The sequence below is a fragment of the Camelina sativa genome, chromosome 19 (genome assembly GCF_000633955.1).
Source record: "Camelina sativa cultivar DH55 chromosome 19, Cs, whole genome shotgun sequence".
Classification (NCBI taxonomy): Eukaryota; Viridiplantae; Streptophyta; class Magnoliopsida; order Brassicales; family Brassicaceae; genus Camelina; species Camelina sativa.
The window spans coordinates 1,349,349-1,371,360 of NC_025703.1; the positions used below are offsets into that span (position 1 = coordinate 1,349,349).

Genomic DNA, 22,012 nt, shown 5'->3' on the forward strand with positions numbered 1-22,012 from the left:
ACGTTTTAGCTATATATCCATTATATGTAACCAGTAACCGACTCATAAATGGGTTTCACTACGAAAATGAACTGAACTGACATTAGCTAGGTCTGAATCTACCTAGCTCTAATCTTAACTGCTTGTCCTTCCGAAAAGGGGACTCTAGAAAGAAAGAAAAAAATAATCAAGTCATATATTATGTATTTTTTTTTTGTCCAAAGCCTTGTGACTGCTATCTAAAACAATTATAGGATTCTAGCAAATTAGAAGACTTCATCAATTATGATGGAGGAGAAGAATTAAGGACCTTGTCAAAGAAGGCAATCGATGGTTCTTCTTGGAATGGGTCCCCAAAGGACCACTTCTTCTTTTGTCACTTCATTACGTTAGATAAGCTCTAAATTCACTTTCGTCACCCACATCTTAAAATCTATACTTTTATTAATTTAAATTTGCGTACATGTATCATGTATGTTTTGTGTCCACTTCGAATAATATCAATCATGTTTACAACCTGATATTGTTTCTTCCCAACATTAAAGAGCTTATTAATCAAAGCATCTTCTGTGTAGTTTAAAGCAATTATGTGTTTTTCTTGATTGTTTTGTTTTTTTTAATAAAGCAACTAGTTTGAATCTTGTGTCTTGTCTTCTATTAAAGGATCTTGAAACCCCTTCACGTGGGAGAGAGAAAGAGAGAGAGAGATGTTGTTGCTCCATGAGAATACCAAACGCACTTCGCTCCAATAATTCAAAAGATCTCTCACTTCCTCAAACAAAAATCTTCTCGCTTCCTAATTTCCTAAAACCCTAACTCTTCCCCAAGATCGGATCAAGGAGAGATATATGGATCTCGAGGATTGGGAACTACTCTCCAATAGCAGCTTCAAGGAGCTTGATCATGAAGAGGATCATCATGGAGCCATGGTGATGGATTACTTCCTCTGCCCATCTACTAAGGATCCTCTTCACGAAACAGAGTCTTCTCCAAGATCCATAATGGTCCCCAAAAAGCTTGTCCAAGTTCCCATAGCTTGGGAACCCTTGTTGGTGGTGGATCAAGACAACACGAAGATACCCAATAACCCTGATCTTGAACCGGATCCGTATCCGGATTCAAAACAAACCCTTTCGGCGGACTCTGTTTCGTCACCTAGAGTTTCCTTCAAGATAACGAAGGAAACTGAATTTGCCGACATGAAAATTGACCCACCAGCGAGGATCACGAGTCCTCTGCCTCAGATCGACGATACTGCGTCGAAACCCTCTGGTTCCGAAGGAGGAGATGACCTGGGAGATAAGAAAGAGCTTATTTTGAAGGAAGAAGATAATGATGGTGAGAGATTGAACCTGTGGAAGGTTGGTCTCAATGGGGTTGGAGCAATTTGTTCTTTTGGTGTCGCAGCTGCTGCTGCCACCGTATGTGTGTTCTTTCTCGGACACAACAATATCAAGATTTCTAAGAACAAGAACCAGTTGCTAAGGTTCCAGATTTACTCCGATGATAATAAGGTAACCTGATTTTATTAAAATTAAATTATTTCATCTTTGAATGTTCAATGTTCTTAGTTAAATAATTTAAAGAAAGTTTATTGTAGGCTCTAGTTGAGTAGTTTTTCTCGTCTTGAGAAAAAAAATATTTCTGTTTCTCTAACAAATGGTGTTTTGTATATGTTGGTAAATTATACAATGATATGAAAGATAAGGGAGTGATAGATTTGGATAAGAGACTGTATAGAATATATGAATCCTTCTACAGAAAAAAAAAAGTAATATTTGTGAAGATGAATGTGAACCAATATAGTGGAAAGAGATGGTAGAAAACAATTTTCTGATGTTAATGGTTCATGACGATTAGTTGGTAATCTGTCTGCCTGATAGTATATTGGCTAATTGTTATAAAAGTTACAATATTTTTTGAAATTTATTCCAGATATTGTATGATTAACTGATTGATAACTTTTGTTTAAATAATAGGAACAAGTATTTTGAATATTTTAAGCGGACCAAATGATAAGCTCAAAGTTGACGTGTTCACTGGAACAATCTCTATAATTGAAAAGAAACGATTCTCGTTTTATATCTTTGTACGTTTTGTATTTCTGATTGTTTCTTGTGCTAATTAATTAGAGAGCATTATAATTTCTAGCGTAGATTTTAATTTGAAATATTGTTTCTTCTTTTTTTTTATTGGTGGAGATGCAGAGGATGAAAGAAGTTGTGAATCATGCAACAAAGATCAACGAAGCAATATTTGGTACGAAAGGTGTTCCTGTCGTAAGAGCTCAAATATCTTTCGGGGGTTACTACGATGGAATTTGAAATCATAACGAGTCTATCCATGCCCATATATAAGCTTCATTATAATACATTAATACTAGTTCATTTTTCATACTTGAATGTTCTTAGTTTAAATAAATAAAGCTTTATAAATTATATTATTTTGTTGAATTAGATCATTGTGAATATTATTTCATATGTAAATTTCCTTAACGTCAGTAATAAGAACTTATATATCATTTGACAATTTCTTAATTTTCTTAAGCATTTCTTTCAAAGTTCTTATAATGGAATTAAAAGCTTATTCTAAATTTTATTAAGGAAAAAAAAAGGAAAAGAAGAAAATAAACTGTGTAAATGTTTGGTTGGTAAAGGGGAAGAAAAGGGGCTAAACCAGAACTTAAGTAGATTTTCCGGTTAAAAGTCGATTTTAAGCCACTAGGGAAAAAAGAACCAGACCGTAAATTTCCCACTTAACAGTACTATGAAATCGGACCGTCAAATGTTAAAATCGAACGGTTAATAATAAAGAACACTCCATCAACGGCGCAGATACAAAGAGATGATGCCCTAACTAAACGAAGGCCTAAACCACCACCAAACCTTTGCCTTCTTCCCCCTCTCTCGTTTACAGAGTCGGTAGAGAGAAAGAGAAAGAGAGACGTCGTAGAAGTCATCAGAATTTCCACTTTCGTCTTTCTCACCGGTGTGAAAACATCGATCTGTGTTTGCCAATCAGATTCATTTCACTTACCGGGACTTGTGGATCCTGAGAGAAAAAAGATAGGTAACTTTTGCAGAGCTCAAGCTTCTTCTTTCTCTAATTTCCCAGAGAAATTTCACATCTTTTTGTGAATTGTAATCAATTTAACATCGATTTCTATTACTGAATCAATTTCTCTTTTGATTTTTCAGTTCTTAACAATCTCTAGTTAGTTGTCTGTTGGGACGATCGAATCGATCAGAGAGAGAGCCAGAGAAGTGCTTCCAAGTATGCCGTCAGCGTTAGAACAAGAAATCTTCTTACAGTGGGGAAACAAGAAGAGATTGAGATGTCTTCGAGCCAAAGACAAAAAGATCTCTCGCTCTAAACACTCTTCTTCTCGTTTTCTAGGTCATGAAACCTTCCTCCTTCAATCCACTCGATTCTCCAAGTATGTGTTTCTGATTTGATTGTTTCCTTTTAGTGAATTGCTCAATACTACTCTTGGAATCGTAGCCAAAGACTCGCACTTTCTTGGTGGGTTTTTTTTTATTTTTTATTTTTTATTTTTTTATTTTTATTTTGATTTGTAGAGGATCAGAAGGGACAAGCCTCAGATCTGGATTACCAGAGCGACGGCCGGAGAAAGAAGAGAGGTATTATACTACGAGAGGTGTTGTGGATACCATTGGTAAAGATTGTTTTGATGCAAACAATGGAGAAGATGTCAACATCAAGGACGAGGCTATGTGGCCGAAGCTGTTTATTACGTTGTCAAACAAAGAGAAGGAAGAAGATTTCTTGGCTATGAAAGGTTGTAAACCTTCACATAGGCCTAAGAAGAGAGCCAAACTCATCCAAAGAAGCTTACTTGTCAGTTCTTCTTTTCTTGTCTTTTTAGAATGTGTGTTGAAGATTCTTCTTTAGTAACAGTTTTGAGAATAATGTTTTTTTTGGTTTGGTTTATTTATATAATATAGATGGTGAGTCCTGGAACCTGGTTGGCTGATTTGTGCCCAGATAGATATGATGTTAGGGTGAAGAAGAGCTCTAAGAAGGTATGGACTTTTCTCATTTTCTAATCCAGTGATTCCATAGTAGCGATTGAGGTTAAGATTTGTTTTGTTTAGGTGAATAAATGATGTTATGTGTTTGTGTGTTGCAGAGGCGAGCAAGAGGATTGAAAGCCATGGGAAATTTGGAGACTGATTCAGATTGACAAGTTTTCGTATTGATTCAAGCTAACTTTCGTGGGTTTACTTCTCTGAAAGAAAAATGTATTTTAGATGAAATGTATTCGGTTGAGCACTTTGATGTTGAACACAAGGATAAATCATCTTCTTTGTGACAATGTATGTGCTTTGTTGTAACTTGTTGTAACATGATGATGATCTATTACAATCTTATATTGTTTCTAGATCATAATCCTATTTTGTTATAACTTGGTCACAGACTCTCAAGTGTGTAACCAATAATTGTCTGACATATATCTTTATTAGTACCACTGCAGGAAGCTAACCACTTGAGAAGCAGGATGGGGACAAATCAAACACACTGTAAAAAAAAACTAACTAATCAACATCATTGTAAGCTAAGCCCTCCAGGGTGGTGCTTACTCTTAGGGGTGGGTTTCACTCACTCGAGGCTCAAAACTGGAGATAACACAACAAACAGTTACACTATTACAGGAACAAAGATTAATCTACTCTCAAACTAGGCCAGTGAAACAAAGAAGATGGACTTGGCAAACAGTGAACTGGCTTATATTGCCCAAATGTGATAACCAAGGAGATAAATTTTGGAAAAGCCGACAACCATCCCAAAATCAACAGATATATAGTAGAGTTGATCACCTGCAAAATTTGTGACTCAAACTGAAGCGGTTTCTCTCATCCACAATCTAATATTAAAAAATGATAACTATTCGAATTTGATAACACAATTAATTACACTGGTGACAAATCAGAGAGTTAAGGTAGTTTTCCCTAATTGGATATTTTGAAAAGATAATTTTCAGTTATTTTTTTTTATTTTTTTTTTTTATATATTTTAATTATTAATAAGAGTTTGTGATTTCCTTTTTCTGTAACGGATTTTTCCTTTTTTGATTTTGCTACAATTTCATCCAGTCATTTGTTTCTCATTTCCTCTTTATTACTAAGTACATAAAAATGATATAAAAGAATATAACAAGACTTCGAATTTTGTCATTTGATCTAATTATACGTTCATTAGCGATTTCACAAATTATATATAACTTTTACAAGTATAAGTTTAGTTATACTCTTGTTATTTAAGATATATACATGATTAAATGAATGTTATTCTGCAACTTATGATAAGATAAGCATTGTGTAAAGGAGGAAGCTTTTCTTATTGTAGCGGGATTCAGAAGGTATAGCTTCTTTCCATCTTTATTTTAGCTAACTAATTGGAAACTGACTTAGCAGCTTGAAGCATTTCCACAATCAGTGTCTTCACATCCCTGCAAACACCACCACCACCACCAATTTAAGAGTTATTCAATCAGTTTTGGATCATTCTTACAGTAAAGGGAATCAGTAGTTTTAACTCTTAAGTTTCTAGTCCGAAACTGGGAACAAATTGCAACATAGAGTCTTGATCTTACTTTCTGTCTTGTGCGCGTCTTGGGAACGGAACTCGGAGTTTGAAGGTGTTCCCTTGAAGAGTAGCCTTAACGTTGAAACCAAGGCTGTCCAAATCCAGCATCAAGGCGCTCTCCACCTGATATTCAATGAAATTTACTCATTCTATAGTTTGAATGTGATCTATGTTAATATATATGTACATTACTCAAGGTCTGTGTTGACCAAGATCAAGATAATGAATTAAATCACTTACAGGTATGGATGTTATATTGTGTACAATGGCTTTGGTATCCTCTTCATGGTCTTTGTTCATGTGAGACTGCCGAAATGAAAAGGAGTTGTTAGTAAACATCTACTGCTATATGTTGACGATTGTACTAGGGATATGATTGTTATACCGTTACAGGCTTTGCATACTGAGCTATGGGATCGACTTTGGCTGCTTGGAACTCCTCTTTGCTGAATTCTGGTAATGGAGATTTCAGAGAGTAAGTACTAAGTAATATATTAGTGGGATTACGTAAACTGGATAGCATAAGATAGAATATAAATAAGATGAAGCAGAAAAGATACCTCCAGATCCCAGAAAAGCAGTTGCAACCCCTGAAACATATCTGACCACTTTCGGTTCGATCCGCATAAAGCTGAAGTCCCCAAAATCAACCTTCAACGTTTCAAGAAGAAAAGGTTTCAGTTAACTAATAAAGATGGCACGATACATTGTCTTTGGGAGGTTCTTCACTTTCTAGTCATTACAAGAAAGGGTGTTTACCCAAAAAGCAGTGGGATGCTTGGCTAAATAGGCAGATCGAACAGCTGCTTGATCTTTATCAGAAACCTAAATAACACATAGAAAAAACAATCAAGATTTCTATTTGAATGTAAGTGCATATAAAACAAACAAAGGCGAAATACATACCAACACTGCATCACCATGTACGGTGATCCTCAAACCGGTCCTATCATCTGGGTCTCTAGCAATTAGTAGAGAGCATTTTGGATTAGCTAAAAGATCCTGCAAACGGCTGAATGAATTATAAGGCCGCTCAAAGTCCTCCAATTAATTGCAGCAAAACAGAGATGAATTATCATAAGTCCTTGAATAAGCTACAAACCTTTGTATGAACTGCCAAGCTACTAACTGCCAGAATTGGTGAACCATCAGCATCACATGCAAAATCAACCATTGACCCTGAAGGATAACCCTCATACTTCTGCACCACATCAAAATTACGGTAAATGAGATAGAATGAAGGTAGCTTTTGAAATTACAATGTGTGACATAGTGAACAACAATAATCAGAATCGTAGGACTTGGGTACACACTATATTCACAGAAGAAAAAACTTAATTGCTCTCACCTGAGAAAAAGTGGAAAGCATACCGCAAAGGCTACCATTAAGCACAGTTCGGATTTCTTCGACTGGGGAAAGACGAGCAGCCTTCTCCTGAAAATAAGAAGACCACATATATCAACACTTTAAAACTCATTCACATCGCACTCAGAACAAGAATGGTTATCAAGGTAGATATATTAAGATAGCACGATTACAAGATTGGCACAGTAGTTACCTCGTGAGCTTGAATCAATTTAAAAACATCTGTATCACTGTCGACACTCCCGGAAGACACAGCCTGATTAGTACAAGTATATGACACAAAGTTAGAAGTTTCCAACAGTTGAACTCAAAGTCTCAATATAACTAACAAATACATGAGTCATCAACTAAAAATGACATACAAAAATCAAAACTGATAACACGAAATTAGAGAAGAACAAAGGATCACTAACGAATATAAACTTTCCCCTTTTCAAATCTAAAACATAGCATCCTCGTAGAGCTTACATGCACAAATCTGCCATTTTGAATAAAAAGGTTCGACCTTTTCTTTGTCTAATGACAGAAACGACACAACATTAGAGATCATCGAGCCACATCAATCAAGATACAGATACACTGAGCAATACCAATAAAACCCACCCACTAGAATCCAAAATCAGATTCATTAATAAAACTTCAAACATTGAATCCTCCAGATAGATAGATAGATACCTGAGAAGAAGACTGAGCTGCTGAGGCCATGGCGAGAGGAGAATATCGGCGGCGGACGGTGGGAAAAGAGACGGCGGAGATTATTGAAGCTCGGTGGTGATTAAGACATGAAGGGAACAAGAATCTAGAAGTGATTAAAGGCGTTGAGAAATGGGCCACTACTAGCGACTTCATCTTCTTCCCCCCCCACGAAAACGGAACCTTTCGATGTTCTCTGTTTTGCTTACACGTCTCTCTCTGCTTTCTTCTTTCTCTCCGTTGACGAGAGACACAACACAATGGTGAATGGTTCATCACAACCCGGTTTGATTTTGTGTCTTTTTTTAAATTTCCCGGTTTATTCTGGTTATTAAAATTTTAATGTCTTCGGTTTACAAACAAACAGACAGATTACATTACAATCAAAAACAAAAGGCAAAATTACATAATCAAAGTCGAGAATTTAACAGAAGATTCGTCGAAACTGCGCGTCGGGAAATTAATCGAAATGAGTGCGGCGATCGACTCCGGTGCCGGAAACGAAGCAGAGGTACGATCCGAGAGAGGAAGCGAGGCGGCGGAGTTGGAGGAGAGGTATGCAGAAGATAAAATTGAGAACGGTGGCGCGAGGAAGTCTCTCCGGGTTACAAGCAACATATTGCCAGAGATCCGCCGATAGATTCACCGTCGTCTCCACCAATCGACTGTTCAACACCATTTTTGCTTGTCTCAAAATTGCTCCCGGGATCGAGTTTTTTTGTTTTTTTTTTTTATATTGCAGAGAACTCAGAATCTTAAAATTTAGGAAACTTTGCAAAGAGCACCCTGTATTTTTACGAAATATTCAAAAAAGATCTCAACTTTTTCCTGAATCAATTTATTCACTATCATAATAACTTAGTGCCTTATTAGTGGTGTGTGTTAGTAACCGTGGTACCCTAGTATCAAATTCACAAGAACAATATTGGTAGCGCTCTTGTCGCTGTTGTACAGGATTTGAGTAGATCATCCCAAATGGAATGACTTGTTTACTTACTTATTGGTGTGATTTACCTTAAAACAGATGTAAATGCAGTATTCTGATTTAGCTTTGTAAGACTGTGCTGTTTAATGACTTGTGTTTCAGACATTCAGTATAGAAAAGTTGATAGGTTCCAGAAGAAAGAGATGGAGCTATATAGTATATATATGTGATATGTCTTCATAATTGAAAACTCCGGAAAGTAAAATAACCAGAGAGAACACCCAGAAAAGAAAAGGAAAAAATGAAACTAATCCCAGCCGTTGGATTATATGGTGAAGGGTTACTCGTTTTGAAGGAAACCTTTGTCTTCTAAATAAGAGATGACTTCTTCAGCCATAGCTACAGGGGAAGGACACTCTCCTTCTTTCTCTTTCAACTCTATCTGTTAGGTTTCACAAAACATACATACAAAGTCAGATTAACATATTTCACACACACGCAAGATAGTCTTTTAGTTTGCCATATTCTTGAAGAAGAATCATATATATATTCACATAGATCATACCTCACAATTCAAGGGAGATTCATACGGATCATCTATTCCCGTGAAACCTGAGAAAAAGGGTATGAAGAAAAGAAGAAAGAAAAGGCACTCTATATAAAGATTCAAATGATATGGAAGCAACTTTCTCTATTCTGTTTGTATGGAAGTTTATGTTATCTCACCTTTGATCTTTCCTGCACGGGCTAGCTTGTATAGGCCTTTAGGGTCTCTTGCTTCACACAATTGTAGAGACATGTTCATGTAAACCTGAAGAGTTTATGCAACAACATGAAGCCAATATCATAAACTGAATGGGGGATCTGTAAAATCTGGTTTCAAATAGCTTGCCTCAATAAATGATGAATCCTGCATCATCTCCCTGCAGGCATCACGGTCTTTTCTATACGGAGATATGAGGCTGGCGATGCAGATCAAACCAGCATCCGCAAAGAGTTTTGCTACTTCTCCTGCGTTTCAACATACTGTATAAATGGTTTTCTTTCAATATAAACTAGAACCTATCTCAGCTTTCAGGTGTAAAACAATATGTATAAATCGATGGGGTTTTGTATGAGACCCAATATAAACTAGAACCTATCTCAGCTTTTAGGTATTATGTAAGCCCTTACTATTAATACTATGAGACACATCCTTCTAAAATATTAGCATTTGTATGAATGACTTTCTTAGGATTCAGACTTTCACCAACCCGATTCGAGACATACTAAGTAACTGTGTACTTACCGACCCTGCGTATATTTTCAACTCTATCCTCTGCCTTGAAACCAAGATCTTTGTTCAAACCATGACGAAGATTGTCCCCATCAAGAATATATGATAGCTTTCCTCGGTTGTTAAGCTCTCTACTCAGCGAGCAAGCTAACGTGCTTTTCCCTGCACAATGTTTCAGGCTAAGAATTTAGAATATAGACAGAGACTTATGTATGTATAACATAAGAACTTTAGACAGAAACAAGGCATCTAAAGTAATCATCACAATGAGGAAGATTTATACATAACCTGAGCCACTGAGCCCTGTGATCCACACCACACAACCCTTCTGGTTTAACAACTTTTGTCTTTCAGCTTTCCCAATGGGTGATTCTTGCCAAAATATGTTTGTCGAATTCCCAACTGTCGACATTCTCAAAACCCTGTCTGTTAATCTGATCTATCACCAAAACTCAGAGAAACAAAACCACCAGAAACTGTAACCTGCAAAGACACGTTCAAACAACAATTAAAGATGACCACTCTTCTCGAATAAATTCCAAAGGTAATAAAGACAAGTTCACAACAAGATACACTGATTTCTCAATAGAGCAGAATAAAGATTCCTACAATCCAAGCTCCATAATGTTATGACTAGAAAATGTAATTCTTTTCATAAATCAATAGGTTCCTAAATCAGTGTCTCCAGAAGAAAGATCAACAAAACAACTTAAATTCAAATCCTTTTTGACAACCATGATTTATAAATCGATCACCCTATAATTTACCGCAAGAGAATCAAAGATAAAAAAAAAAAAAGAGAAAAGATCACAGGAAAGAGGAACAAAATGGGTCCTTTCACATGGCATCAAGAGAATAATTAATTACCTTGGGAATCAAAATGTGCTCTGATTCTCAAATGACGGAAGAGTTTTGTTGAGCTCGTTCCTGTGTCTGTTTTGGAATTTTGATTTTTTTTTCCTTTTCCTCTCGAGTATCTTGAGGGGTCATTGTGGGTAGGAGAATAGGAACCGACATTAATGGAGTGGCAGACAGATGGAGAGAAGAGAACAATGGGGAAGGGTGATCAGTGATGGTAATGGTAATGATGAGGACTTAGTCCCTAAAGACACGTTTAATTGAGCATGTTTGCTTTTCACTTAGAGATTGATGATGGGCTACAAAGCCCATAATGTTAACTGGCTTATTTTTTATTTTATTTTATTTTTAACTGGGTTATCCTTTTAAGAAGGATAATTTATGGCCTTGAATTGATTTGATCAGTGATGGTAATGAATAGGAAACGTCATTAACATCAACTAAAATCATTATTAACACCAAAATTTTATTAAGGCAGATGAAAAGTGAAAGAGACGAGACAAAGCGAGAGAAGCTCAAAATAATAATATTGGAGATACTACATTTATCAATGTGTTAAGTAATTAACGATAAATGGGAAGACAAAATAAACTATTTACATATTAAATCTAGTAGATTATTGCTTTTTATTCTAAATATAGTAGGAAATATACAATTATTGCTTTTTATTCTATTTTTTTTTGTTCAAAAGACTGTTTTTCCGTTTCTAATCTATTCCATACACACATAATTTACGCATTTTAATAATCAAAGTTTTTTTGAAAAATATAAGTATAATTGATATGAAAAGAATAACTGTCACCACTTTTATTTTCATTACCCAACAAAACTATATAATACTAAAGTATTAGATTATTTATATATGAGGAAAAAAAAACAAAATTACAAAGTCAAATGATCTTTTACTAACATTTAAAAATTTAACAATATATTATCAGTTTACATTCGGAAGTGAAATCGGTTTGACTGACATTGATCTGAGTGTCAAAGCTTTTGTTGTGTTGGAGCTCTTCAGGATTTTAAATTATGTGGGTTCAATTTTTCCATCAGTTTGATGAAGTATGGTTTATTATTTCATGCATATGTTCTTATTTTGTTAATTTTGTGGCATATTTTTGCTTGATGTTAGTTTTGTTCAGTGATTGTTTTGAAGATTTATGTTAATTACTTAATGTTCAATTATGTTGTTACGAAGATCTTTACATAAAGAATATGTTAATCATTAAATTTCTGATGTTAAAAATTATAAAAAAATTTGAAAAATAAGTAAACGAGTTCCACAAATCTTTTAATTTTCTTGTTAGAATTTGCAAACTGGTCAACAGATTAAATTTAGGGAAAATAGGAACCGACATTAATGGAGTGGCAGAGACTTGGTCCCTAAAGACACGTTTAATTGAGCATTTAAGCATCAACTTAGAGATTAATGATGGGCTATAAAGCCCATAATGTTAACTGGCTTATCCGTTTAAGAAGGATAATTTATGGCCTTGAATTGATTTTTTGAGTTAGGTTTGATTTTAGACTTCTCTATTATTTTAAATATCTGTTTGGGTTATTTTCTATATCAATTATTTTAAGAGAAAAAGGTGATATAAAAAGCTAAAGCATAACATTTTTGTAAAATAGTGAATCCGTGACAATAGCCTATCATGAACAGGATTTTTCTATTGGGGCACAATGTACGTTTATTAGTTTGTGTTTGACCAAAGAGGGTTAGATCAATTTTGGAAACACTAGAGGTTGATTATAGGTTCAAATTAATTTTATTACGAAATTGATATCTTCTTTTGGAAATTGGTAGAGAACGAAATATTGGTGGAAATCCACGATAAATCAATTTATATTAGTGGAAGCATAAATAAATCATGGGGAATCTTTTTTCCAAAAGATTCTTTCTTGATGGAATCTTGTAAATGTTTTGTTTCTTGATTTGTTGCATCCTCTCGTGTCGTCCTCTAATTCCCTAAAGATTCTGATTTGAGTATCTAAAAAAACATATGTGCGAAGAATATTTACAATCAAAACTGAATATATTTGTTTGTGTGTGTAATAATAGGTGTATACGTTTTTTTCTCCACTAAGTGTATACGTTTTTTTTTTGTCACACTACTCACGAAAGTGTATACGCTACATATGAGTAGGTGCTAGCTAATGGAATAGAATAAGTTAATAACACGTAAAGATCTTATGACATGCAAGATTCATTTGGGATCGTATAATTTAGTCGGCCTACCTATGAAAGTATAAGATACTAACTAATTCGGAATGTTATATTTGTGTTAAATATTATCATATAGTTTACTAATGATATATAAAGACTTTAATTTATTGGTTTCTACTTTCTAAAAGGAAGTATACGTATGGTATAAATAGTCATTGTATTTGGTTTTTGTTAATATTTTTACTCAAATTAAATAAATAATCTTAGAAATGAAGAAAATTGACATAGTGTGATACAGTTAGATTTAATTTTACAAACTATCTCTTTTATCTATGTAATATGTATGTCAATGTCACGATCCTGTGAATAAAATTTTGATTTTTCGTATTCTTGTAGTGATCTTTGTGGAATGAAAAGAATACAATATTATTCTGCTTAATTACTCTCCGGATTGTTTTCATTAATGAATATTCCACACTTTTCCAATTTATACACATAGAGGACATGTGCAATTTTTATAAACTAGTTTTTTTTTTTTTTTTTAATTGTGTCTGAAAACTTTCCTACAGAGAAACATACTATTCTGAATACTCAAAATCAGAATCAATTATGGGTATGACTTTATTTAATTATTATATTCATATTCCTTATATAAATTCTCTTTTTGTTAAGAGAACAAAAAAAAAACAAAAATTCTCATTCTCATATACCGATCAACACATCAAGACGAAGTGTATACGCATCTCTCTATATAAATACACTTGCAATAACATAAGCAAGAATCACACTTGTTTCCAACTGTTTTGATATTAGAGTCTCTGATCAAAATAAACAAAAAAATTAAGAAGACAAAAGAAAGCCATGAATGCTTTGGCAGCAACCAACAGAAACTTCAAGCTAGCTTCTAGGCTTCTTGGTTTAGACTCAAAGCTCGAGAAAAGTCTTCTCATTCCCTTCAGAGAGATCAAGGTTCGAGACTCTTTCCTCTGTTTCTCATGTCCATACTATAAAAGATCAGCGGAACCGATCCGGTTCAAGATCTTTATACCGGAAGTAACCAATTATTGCAGGTAGAATGTACCATACCGAAGGACGATGGAACTCTTGCATCATTTGTTGGATTCAGAGTTCAACACGACAATGCAAGAGGTCCCATGAAAGGTGGAATCAGATATCATCCTGAGGTTTGTTTAACTCTCTTTTTTTTTGTCATCAAACCTAACCAAATTCAATATTGGCATGGAGTATAAACTAGATTTCGGTTATTGACAGGTTGAACCGGATGAAGTAAATGCTTTGGCTCAACTTATGACATGGAAAACAGCAGTGGCTAAGATACCTTACGGAGGAGCCAAAGGAGGAATAGGTTGTGACCCGAGTGAGCTAAGCATCTCGGAGCTCGAACGTTTGACTCGTGTTTTCACTCAGAAGATTCACGATCTCATCGGGATTCATACCGATGTTCCAGCTCCTGATATGGGAACCGGTCCTCAGGTTGATCTTAAAATCTTCTTCATGCATGTACTTCCAATGGAGTTCTTATGTGTTGTTGTTGTTGTCTGAAATATAGTAATGAAATTTTTCAGACAATGGCTTGGATGCTTGATGAATACTCAAAATTTCACGGACACTCGCCGGCTGTTGTGACTGGAAAACCCATTGTAAGTGACGGCTCTTATTAGGTTGGTTCGGTTTATGTGTTCAACCAATCTAAAACTGAGTGAGATGTGATTTTTAAGGATGATGTTTTGAGCAGGATCTTGGTGGATCTCTTGGGAGAGATGCAGCGACAGGAAGAGGAGTACTATTTGCAACAGAAGCTTTGCTCAACGAACATGGAATGAGCATATCAGGACAGCGATTCGCCATCCAGGTATAAGAAGTAAAAAAATGTTTACTCAGAGATGTTACTTGCGTGTGAAGTCACTCATACAGTCTCTGTTTCTTAGGGTTTTGGGAATGTTGGTTCTTGGGCGGCGAAGTTGATAAGTGAAAAAGGTGGGAAGATTGTGGCGGTGAGCGATGTCACAGGAGCAATCAAGAACAAGAACGGAATCGATATTTTGGGTTTGCTTGAGCATGTCGAAGAAAACAAAGGAATCAAAGGGTTTGATGGTGCTGATTCGATTGATACTGATTCTATTCTTGTCGAAGATTGTGATATTCTTGTCCCTGCAGCACTAGGCGGTGTCATCAACAGGTCTTTAAAGATTCTTGTCTCATAAATTAATCTTCTCTCTTTCATGACTTTCCTATGAAACTCTTGAGTTTGGTCTGTTTTTAGGGAAAATGCAAACGAAATCAAAGCGAAATTTATCATTGAAGGTGCTAATCACCCAACTGATCCTGAGGCTGATGAGGTTAGAAAATCTGATTCTTTGTTTTTTGCTCTTTCTTCTTCTTAAACTGAGCATTAACAGAGACTCTATATCATTGTCTCTGCAGATCTTGAGGAGGGAAGGTGTTGTAATCCTCCCAGATATATACGCAAACTCGGGAGGAGTCACTGTAAGTTACTTCGAGTGGGTTCAGGTAAGACTCTAATCAAGAATGTATGACCTAACCGAACCTCTAAAGCCAGTCGATCAAAAAAACTGATTCGTATAAAATCTATCTTTGTGAAGAATATACAAGGATTCATGTGGAATGAAGAAAAGGTGAACAAGGAGCTAAAGACATACATGACTAGAGGATTCAAAGACTTGAAAGAGATGTGTACGACTCACTCATGTGATCTCCGTATGGGAGCTTTCACCCTTGGTATTAACCGAGTCGCTCAAGCTACAACTATAAGAGGCTGGGGTTCTTGATAAAATCCCCATGGAAGTTCAAGACAAGATTTCAGATAATCCTTCAATATTGTTGATTTTATACTCTAGAGTAATAATTAAGTGCTAATGGCGGTTTAACCCTTTTCTAAATTTCTATCAAGCTGAGCTAATCAATGCAATTTTAATTTTTTTTTTAAGCCATAGATTAAAAACCGAAGTCTTGAAAATTGAGAATCTGGGAAAACGATAGTCATACTCATACATAAAACAAAGGGTACAAGTCTGTTGGATAAAGCTAGTAAAGCAGGAGAAGAAACTATCCTCTTCCTCGGCCTCTAAAGCTTCCACGAGGGCCGCCTCTCGATGGAAATCCTCTACCTCTTGGAGGGCCTCTACCTCTTGGAGCACCTCTACCACGGAAACTACCTCTACCACCGTCACCTCTTCCACGACTTCCACGTCCACCTGTTGACTGACCCCTGGAAAAACAAAGACATACCGTTAAATGGAGTTTGCTACAATTAACATCTTTCAAACTAATAGTGTATCTCACTAATGTGCTAATCCCCCATTGTAAGTCTTAATATGTCAGAGGGGAAAAAACTACTAGCTAAAAAGTTTCAAGTGTCTAGCTCACTAATGTTACTTCAAGTTCAGAAAAAGAGACATAATTTGACAAATGTGTTATAAAGTGAGACTTACTTAGGCTGAGGAAGGAATCGAGAGAGAGGCAAAAGCTTGTAAGGGTCGATGAAGAACTTGTCACCAGGAGAATACGAGGTGGCTACAATACCTTCCATCATTTTGATAGAAAACAACTGAAGAAGAAGAAGAAACAAAACAGAATTAATGACTGAATGAATCCTTTTGTTTGCTTATAAGAGGAACAAGAAGACAACAGAAACAGAGACAACTTACAGATTCATTAATAGGCCCGAAGATTTCATCAACTTTCCCAATCTGAGTCTTGTTCTCTAGGTAGATCGGAGCATTGAAATAAGGAATCTTCTCATTTGAGAGTTTAGTCACAGCATCTCCCTCGCAAGCATGAACGAATGTTGCGACCTCTGAAACCAAAAGAACGAAACCTCACATCACAAACGAATCAAGAAGAAACGTCTTCACAAGCATTTATACATCACTATGCATTACAACCATAAACTCAACACAAAGCTGAAACTAAACGATAAACCATACAACAACCAAATCAGTCAAAAGCATCATAAGGCTAGCTCAAGGGGAACAAAGTAGCATGATAAGATTCGTCAATGAGAAAACACTGATAAAACATTTTGTTACTTGTACATTTAATACTACACATTCAAGAAACAGCTCATTCAATTCAAAACTCCGATGACAAATGATACATATTTACTAAGTAAAAAGCTATGTCAAGTATAGAAACGAACCAACGACTTCCGCAGGAGGACCTTCGTCTCTCTGACCACCAAAGCGACCACCACCACCACCAAAGCGACCACCTCCACCACCAAATCGTCCTCCTCCTCCACCGAATCTACCGCCGCCGTCACGTCCTCCCCTACCCCTGAAACCTCCTCCGCCGCGCATTGGTGGTCTCATCTTTTCTCTTTTCTTAAATTCCGCAAAGACTGCGTTTTTTTTTGTTTGCTCTCTGCCTCTTCACTCCAGTGTAAGGTTTTAGGGTTTATGTGAGAGTGACGACGCCCAAATGGGTTGCAGGGTGTGGGTATTTAGGGTTTTCTGGTAGTCGCTCGACCGGGTTTGGGTAGTTAAACCGGAAATCAATCTAACATTAAATCAAACCGGTTCATCTCTGACCGTTCAAAATCTACTTTGTTCAATTTGCGTCCATAAATTCACATATATGTTTTTCATACTACAAAAACATAACAAAATTATTGGCTGTCACAAAAAAAAAAAAATCATTCGATTTGGACAACCAACCATAGAATTATCCTTTTAATTTAATGTTTAATTGGAAAAAAAAACACTATTGAATAATAACAATTTTAATTCTTCCACTTCTTCCGAAAGTCTATGGACAAGAAGCAGCAGCAGCCAGAATTTCAAAATTTTATGCTATCTGGTCTTTTCTGGTGTTGGTATGATTGTTGGTTTATCGTTTTGGGAGTACAACGTTAAAGAAGTTGAAATCCCGCTTGTATAAGCTACTATTCAGTTGTGTAAGGTTTTTTCTTGTTAATCATACTTGTAATCGTTTTGAACACTTAAATCTTCCATTATCCTGTTAGTTGTTTTGTTTTGTATTCGTTTTGAACACTTAAATCTTCCTCTTATCTTTTGAATCGTTTTGAACACTTGAATCTTCCATTATCCCTTTAATGAAGATCCTAATGTTGAAAAGGACAAGGAATATGTGTATGATTAATTTAGTGATTCTTTTGTGGTATGCGTTATCTCGAGTTGGTTACTGGTATTTGTTATTTAATATAGTATTGGGATAATTTTAAAAATATACTAAATTTGTAAAGAAATTTTAAAATTATACTTAATATTATAGTTATTTGAAAACTACACATTTTGAAAGGGAAATTGACAGAAATATCATTATTATTAAACAATGTTAACAATTAAATTAAAACAATAAAATTTTAATTTATATTTAAAAACAAATCAATTTTAAAAATAAATTACTTTTAAAAATTATTAAATTCGGAATACATTATTTAATAATTTAAAATTATAACAAAAATTATGTATTATATTTTAAATAATGATTACATCAATCAATTAATGATCTTAAATTTTGAATAAAAAAGAATTTAAATATTTTTGTTGATATTATTTAGATTTAAATTTATTTTGTTTTAGACTTATTTTATAAATGTTGATTTATTTATAATGTCGATTTTTTGAACAATCGTTTTGTTTTTAACTTATGTTGACTTAATTATCTTCATCATCGACTTATATTAAAACAGTTGACTTATGTTATGACTAGTAGACATATAACATAGTCGACTTTTTTAACTGGTGACTTATTTTTTTTGTTCATCGATTTATATTTTTTATCTGTTGATTTGTTTATTTATTGTTGACTTATTACATTTTACATTGATTTATTAATAAGGTCGATATTTTGAATGGTTGACTTAAGTTTAATTTTTGTCGACTTATTTATTTTTCCATCGATTTATTTTAAAATTGTCGACTTTCTTTTGTTTGATTGTTTTTCTTACATAGTCGACTTTTGATGATGTTGACTTATATTTTTTTTCCGTCGATTTGTTTGGTCTTAGTAGACTTATTTCATTTTAAGTTGACTTATTAATATGATTGACTTTTTGAACTGCCGACTTATATTTTATTCCTGCTGAATTATGTTTTTTTTTATGACTTATATTAAAAAGATGATTTATTCTTTTATTAATTGATCTATTACATAGTCGATTTTTTTGAACTGTTGATTTATTTTCTAAAAGTTCACATTTTTTATTATTTTATTAGAGTTAATAATTTTCAAAATAAATTAAAATATATAATTATTTTAATAAAAACATTTATAAAATGAAAAAATTGAAGAATTATTAGTTAATTATAAATGTGATTTTTTCATTTTTGTATTGTTTATGTTTTATAAAACCACTTTTTATTTTTTTTTATCTGAACTTTAATTTTCTTTATTGATTAATATTTTCCATAATAAACTACTTCATCATTATCAAACAAATTTCAATATCTAAACTATAAGCAGTGATTTTTAAAAATAATTTTAACAATGATGAGTTTAATTATTTTGTGTTTCTTTTTTAACGTTTAATTAATTATTAATTAAGGGCATATGTTAATTATTATATCTTAATTTAATCTTTTAGTTATTGATTAATATTATATATAATAAATTAATTCATCATTTTTAAAAAAACAATTCAGCAAAATTCCGAATATCTAGTTTACAGTTTACACAATATTTTTAAAAATATATTTTTCAAATAAATTAATTTACTTATATTTTATTTAGTTTAATTGAATTTGTAACTGAGGATAAAATAGTCCTTTAGTTTAACCCATAACATACATTTCAAAGACTTAAAAGATTTAATATAGAGTTCAAATTTCCTATTAAGTTTGAGGTATGTATTCAAATTTGTTCTATAGTATTTTAGTACTCCATTATCTCTTAAAGAGAAGCTAGTCTATATGAGAGAAGCTTTCACCTTTGAATATTGCTAGGGCCCTTAAGCGTCTTCAAGAAGAGGACGCCAAAGCTGCCATCCCCAGTCTCTGAAGTCACTAAATAATAATTTGATTTTCAAATTTGATACCCTCCGGTTTTTTTTTATATCATCATTTCATTGTTTAACTGCAGACACGTGAAATTCTCTCGAGTTAACTGCTTTGTAATATCCACTTAAAATGTTTGTTTGTTCTGAGTTGTAGCATTTAGCATAGTCAATGAATATGTGTGTACACTCGAAAGATTGTTATCACAGATGGGTAGAGTAGGCATGTACACTCGAAAGATTGTTATCACGGATGGGTAGAGTAGTAGGATGTTACAACGCATCTCAATTACCAGAGCGGGATGGCACGGGTGGCTTTATTCATCACTGATCACACTGGAGATGAGGTAAAAGCAAAAGCCATTTCAAATTCGCTATCTCGTTCAATCAGTAGATTTTGAATTGCTTCATAACTTGAGAACACACATTTATGTCTCTCTGTGTCAGGCTCTTGAGTTTGAAACCAAAAAAGGTGTGGGGTTACCATTTGAAAGCAATGTACATAATCTGGCTACTTTATTCAGCGGAGCTTGATTTGCGCAGCATTGAGGACACACCTTTGGGTTGTTGCTGATTTGATCTTCAATGATCTCTCAATCTCATCCAAACTGAGAAGAGCTTTTGAGAAGCATATATCACATAAACATCTGGAACTGATGAGAGCAAGTACGGAAGAAGAATTTACAAAGCGGAGAGCCTGATTGCTCCACCTTCATGAATGCAATTTGTTTTAGAATGACATGTTTTAAATTTGAGTTGTCCATTAATTTAATGACGTCGGATATGTTATAATAATTCCTTATTCATATTATCAAAGGTGAGTGTTGACCATAAGACAAAGCAGCATCAGATTAAAAAAAATTCACATAAAACACACATTACAGTCTAAAACGCAATTTACTTAATTGATTGTCTGATCAAATTCCAAACCACACAGTGACCGGATACACTTCCCAAAGCTTGAAAATATCGTTTCCTTGGATGAAGTTTTCCTCAGACTCCTCCTCCCTCTCACTGCCTGAGAACACACACAAATAAAAGATCAAAGATATAAATGGCCGGTCATTGGACTTGTTTTCTTGGATTATGTTCCTTATATATATATATATATATACCAACCTCTTTCTTCTGCTTGCCTTTAAGTTATGATGGTGTACCATGTCAGACCAACATTGTTCATCTTTCTCGTAGAATTCGTCCAACTGTCTCAATGTCTAAACAAAACAAACAGAGAATCAAACATGATGAGAAGTTAATATTGAATCGTCTCAAGAATTTGTTTTTTATTTTATTATTATTACCTCGTTACGCTTCCCCTCAAGTTTCAAGTCGACTGCTTCTTGGAGACTTATATAAGGAGCTTAAATTAAAAAAAAAAAAAAAAAAAAAAAAAAAAAAAAAAAAATGTTAATTGTTTCTAACNAAAGCTGATTGATTTATTCGATGAAGCGAAAAAAAGAAAAAAAAAACCATATCTGGATCGCTCTACATACCGATAACATATCCCCCAGCTGCTGTTATTCCTCGAAGTAAGTACCGCACAGCTGCATTCGACGCTATAAAATCACAATTCACAAAATCAATATCTATATACAATCGACACTCAAAAGAAGAATTTTTGATGGATGCGAAATCAGATAACGTTACCACTGCTAACAGGCGGTGAAGAGAAATTGCGAGCTTGGTGAGAACCCATTTGATGTATACCATCTCTATAATTTTCCCCCTTTTGAAGGAAATCAGAGACGAGAGAGGAGAATCAATTCCGAGACCGAACCCTAATTTTTTTTTTCTTTTTTTTTGGTAACGATGATGATGCAGAATCTGAGATCCATGGCGTCTCGCTATTTCTCTTCTTCACCGCGTGCTGGTAAAGTTTTCTGATTTCGCATGAAATCCATACAAATTTTGTATCATCAGTATTCTTCTTCTAATTAATTAATATTCTTCTTTTGATTGATTGCAAGGGTCGGGAGCCGGAGGAAGTGTTTTGGCAACCGGTGAATTGAAGAGTATTGTGAATACGATGGTTACGGAGTCTCCTAATGTTCGGTTTGTCGCATCTGCATGTTTTGGATATGGGTGCTACCTTGTCTCGAGTATTTTTTTTTTTTTTTTTTTTTTTTTTTTTTTTTTTTTTTTTTTTT

At 34.3% G+C, this 22,012-nt stretch overlaps 8 protein-coding genes across 15 annotated transcripts in view; 4 read left to right on the top strand and 4 right to left on the bottom strand.

The window, feature by feature from the left end:
• Window positions 1–2,510, top strand: part of LOC104764020 — a 3,693-nt gene extending 1,183 nt beyond the window's left edge. Inside the window, exons 1-2 of one of the 6 annotated variants that reach the window (XM_010487444.2) lie at window positions 421–1,493; window positions 2,181–2,510. In XM_010487444.2, the coding sequence (XP_010485746.1) occupies window positions 828–1,493; window positions 2,181–2,303 (789 nt within the window). In that variant the 5' untranslated portion in view covers window positions 421–827 and the 3' untranslated portion in view covers window positions 2,304–2,510. The other 5 variants (XM_019240574.1, XM_010487446.2, XM_010487445.2 and 2 more) reach the window with 5 other exon arrangements.
• On the top strand, window positions 2,838–4,405 carry LOC104764022. The gene is made up of 5 exons (XM_010487449.2): window positions 2,838–3,048; window positions 3,177–3,415; window positions 3,558–3,837; window positions 3,945–4,022; window positions 4,130–4,405. The coding sequence occupies exons 2-5, from the start codon at window positions 3,255–3,257 to the stop codon at window positions 4,181–4,183; spliced, it is 573 nt and encodes a 190-aa protein (XP_010485751.1). The 5' UTR covers window positions 2,838–3,048; window positions 3,177–3,254; the 3' UTR covers window positions 4,184–4,405.
• LOC104764023 lies at window positions 5,175–7,916 on the bottom strand. Its single transcript, XM_010487450.2, has 11 exons — window positions 7,628–7,916; window positions 7,146–7,208; window positions 6,935–7,021; window positions 6,689–6,787; window positions 6,493–6,588; window positions 6,346–6,411; window positions 6,147–6,237; window positions 5,972–6,039; window positions 5,827–5,892; window positions 5,594–5,709; window positions 5,175–5,449 (listed from the first exon to the last, which is right to left on the bottom strand). Exons 1-11 carry the CDS (start codon window positions 7,799–7,801, stop codon window positions 5,392–5,394), a joined length of 984 nt encoding a protein of 327 aa, XP_010485752.2. The 5' UTR covers window positions 7,802–7,916; the 3' UTR covers window positions 5,175–5,391.
• LOC104764024 (adenylyl-sulfate kinase 3) lies at window positions 8,690–10,929 on the bottom strand. The gene is made up of 7 exons (XM_010487453.2): window positions 10,714–10,929; window positions 10,135–10,329; window positions 9,859–10,008; window positions 9,463–9,581; window positions 9,297–9,381; window positions 9,136–9,182; window positions 8,690–9,012 (listed from the first exon to the last, which is right to left on the bottom strand). Exons 2-7 carry the CDS (start codon window positions 10,256–10,258, stop codon window positions 8,911–8,913), a joined length of 627 nt encoding a protein of 208 aa, XP_010485755.1. The 5' UTR covers window positions 10,259–10,329; window positions 10,714–10,929; the 3' UTR covers window positions 8,690–8,910.
• Window positions 13,669–15,780, top strand: LOC104764025 (probable glutamate dehydrogenase 3). The gene is made up of 9 exons (XM_010487454.2): window positions 13,669–13,837; window positions 13,939–14,052; window positions 14,141–14,362; window positions 14,455–14,529; window positions 14,625–14,741; window positions 14,818–15,068; window positions 15,153–15,228; window positions 15,314–15,400; window positions 15,493–15,780. Exons 1-9 carry the CDS (start codon window positions 13,730–13,732, stop codon window positions 15,676–15,678), a joined length of 1,236 nt encoding a protein of 411 aa, XP_010485756.1. The 5' UTR covers window positions 13,669–13,729; the 3' UTR covers window positions 15,679–15,780.
• Window positions 15,845–17,332, bottom strand: LOC104764026 (putative H/ACA ribonucleoprotein complex subunit 1-like protein 1). The gene is made up of 4 exons (XM_010487455.2): window positions 17,049–17,332; window positions 16,558–16,706; window positions 16,342–16,457; window positions 15,845–16,118 (listed from the first exon to the last, which is right to left on the bottom strand). The coding sequence occupies exons 1-4, from the start codon at window positions 17,218–17,220 to the stop codon at window positions 15,956–15,958; spliced, it is 600 nt and encodes a 199-aa protein (XP_010485757.1). The 5' UTR covers window positions 17,221–17,332; the 3' UTR covers window positions 15,845–15,955.
• Window positions 20,650–21,599, bottom strand: LOC104764027. Of its 2 annotated transcripts, XM_010487457.2 has the most exons (5): window positions 21,513–21,599; window positions 21,359–21,421; window positions 21,167–21,225; window positions 20,985–21,079; window positions 20,650–20,883 (listed from the first exon to the last, which is right to left on the bottom strand). In XM_010487457.2, the coding sequence occupies exons 1-5, from the start codon at window positions 21,559–21,561 to the stop codon at window positions 20,877–20,879; spliced, it is 273 nt and encodes a 90-aa protein (XP_010485759.1). In that variant the 5' UTR covers window positions 21,562–21,599; the 3' UTR covers window positions 20,650–20,876. The 2 variants fall into 2 exon arrangements, with proteins under 2 accessions (XP_010485759.1, XP_010485758.1); XM_010487456.2 differs by having other exon boundaries at window positions 21,359–21,583.
• Window positions 21,457–22,012, top strand: part of LOC109131015 — a 1,306-nt gene continuing 750 nt past the window's right edge. Inside the window, exons 1-3 of one of the 2 annotated variants that reach the window (XM_019241293.1) lie at window positions 21,457–21,549; window positions 21,687–21,735; window positions 21,833–21,964. In XM_019241293.1, coding sequence (XP_019096838.1) covers window positions 21,699–21,735; window positions 21,833–21,964 — 169 coding nt within the window. In that variant the 5' untranslated portion in view covers window positions 21,457–21,549; window positions 21,687–21,698. Of the gene's footprint in view, window positions 21,550–21,649; window positions 21,736–21,832; window positions 21,965–22,012 lie in introns of those variants that run through there. The other variant, XM_019241292.1, reaches the window with a different exon arrangement.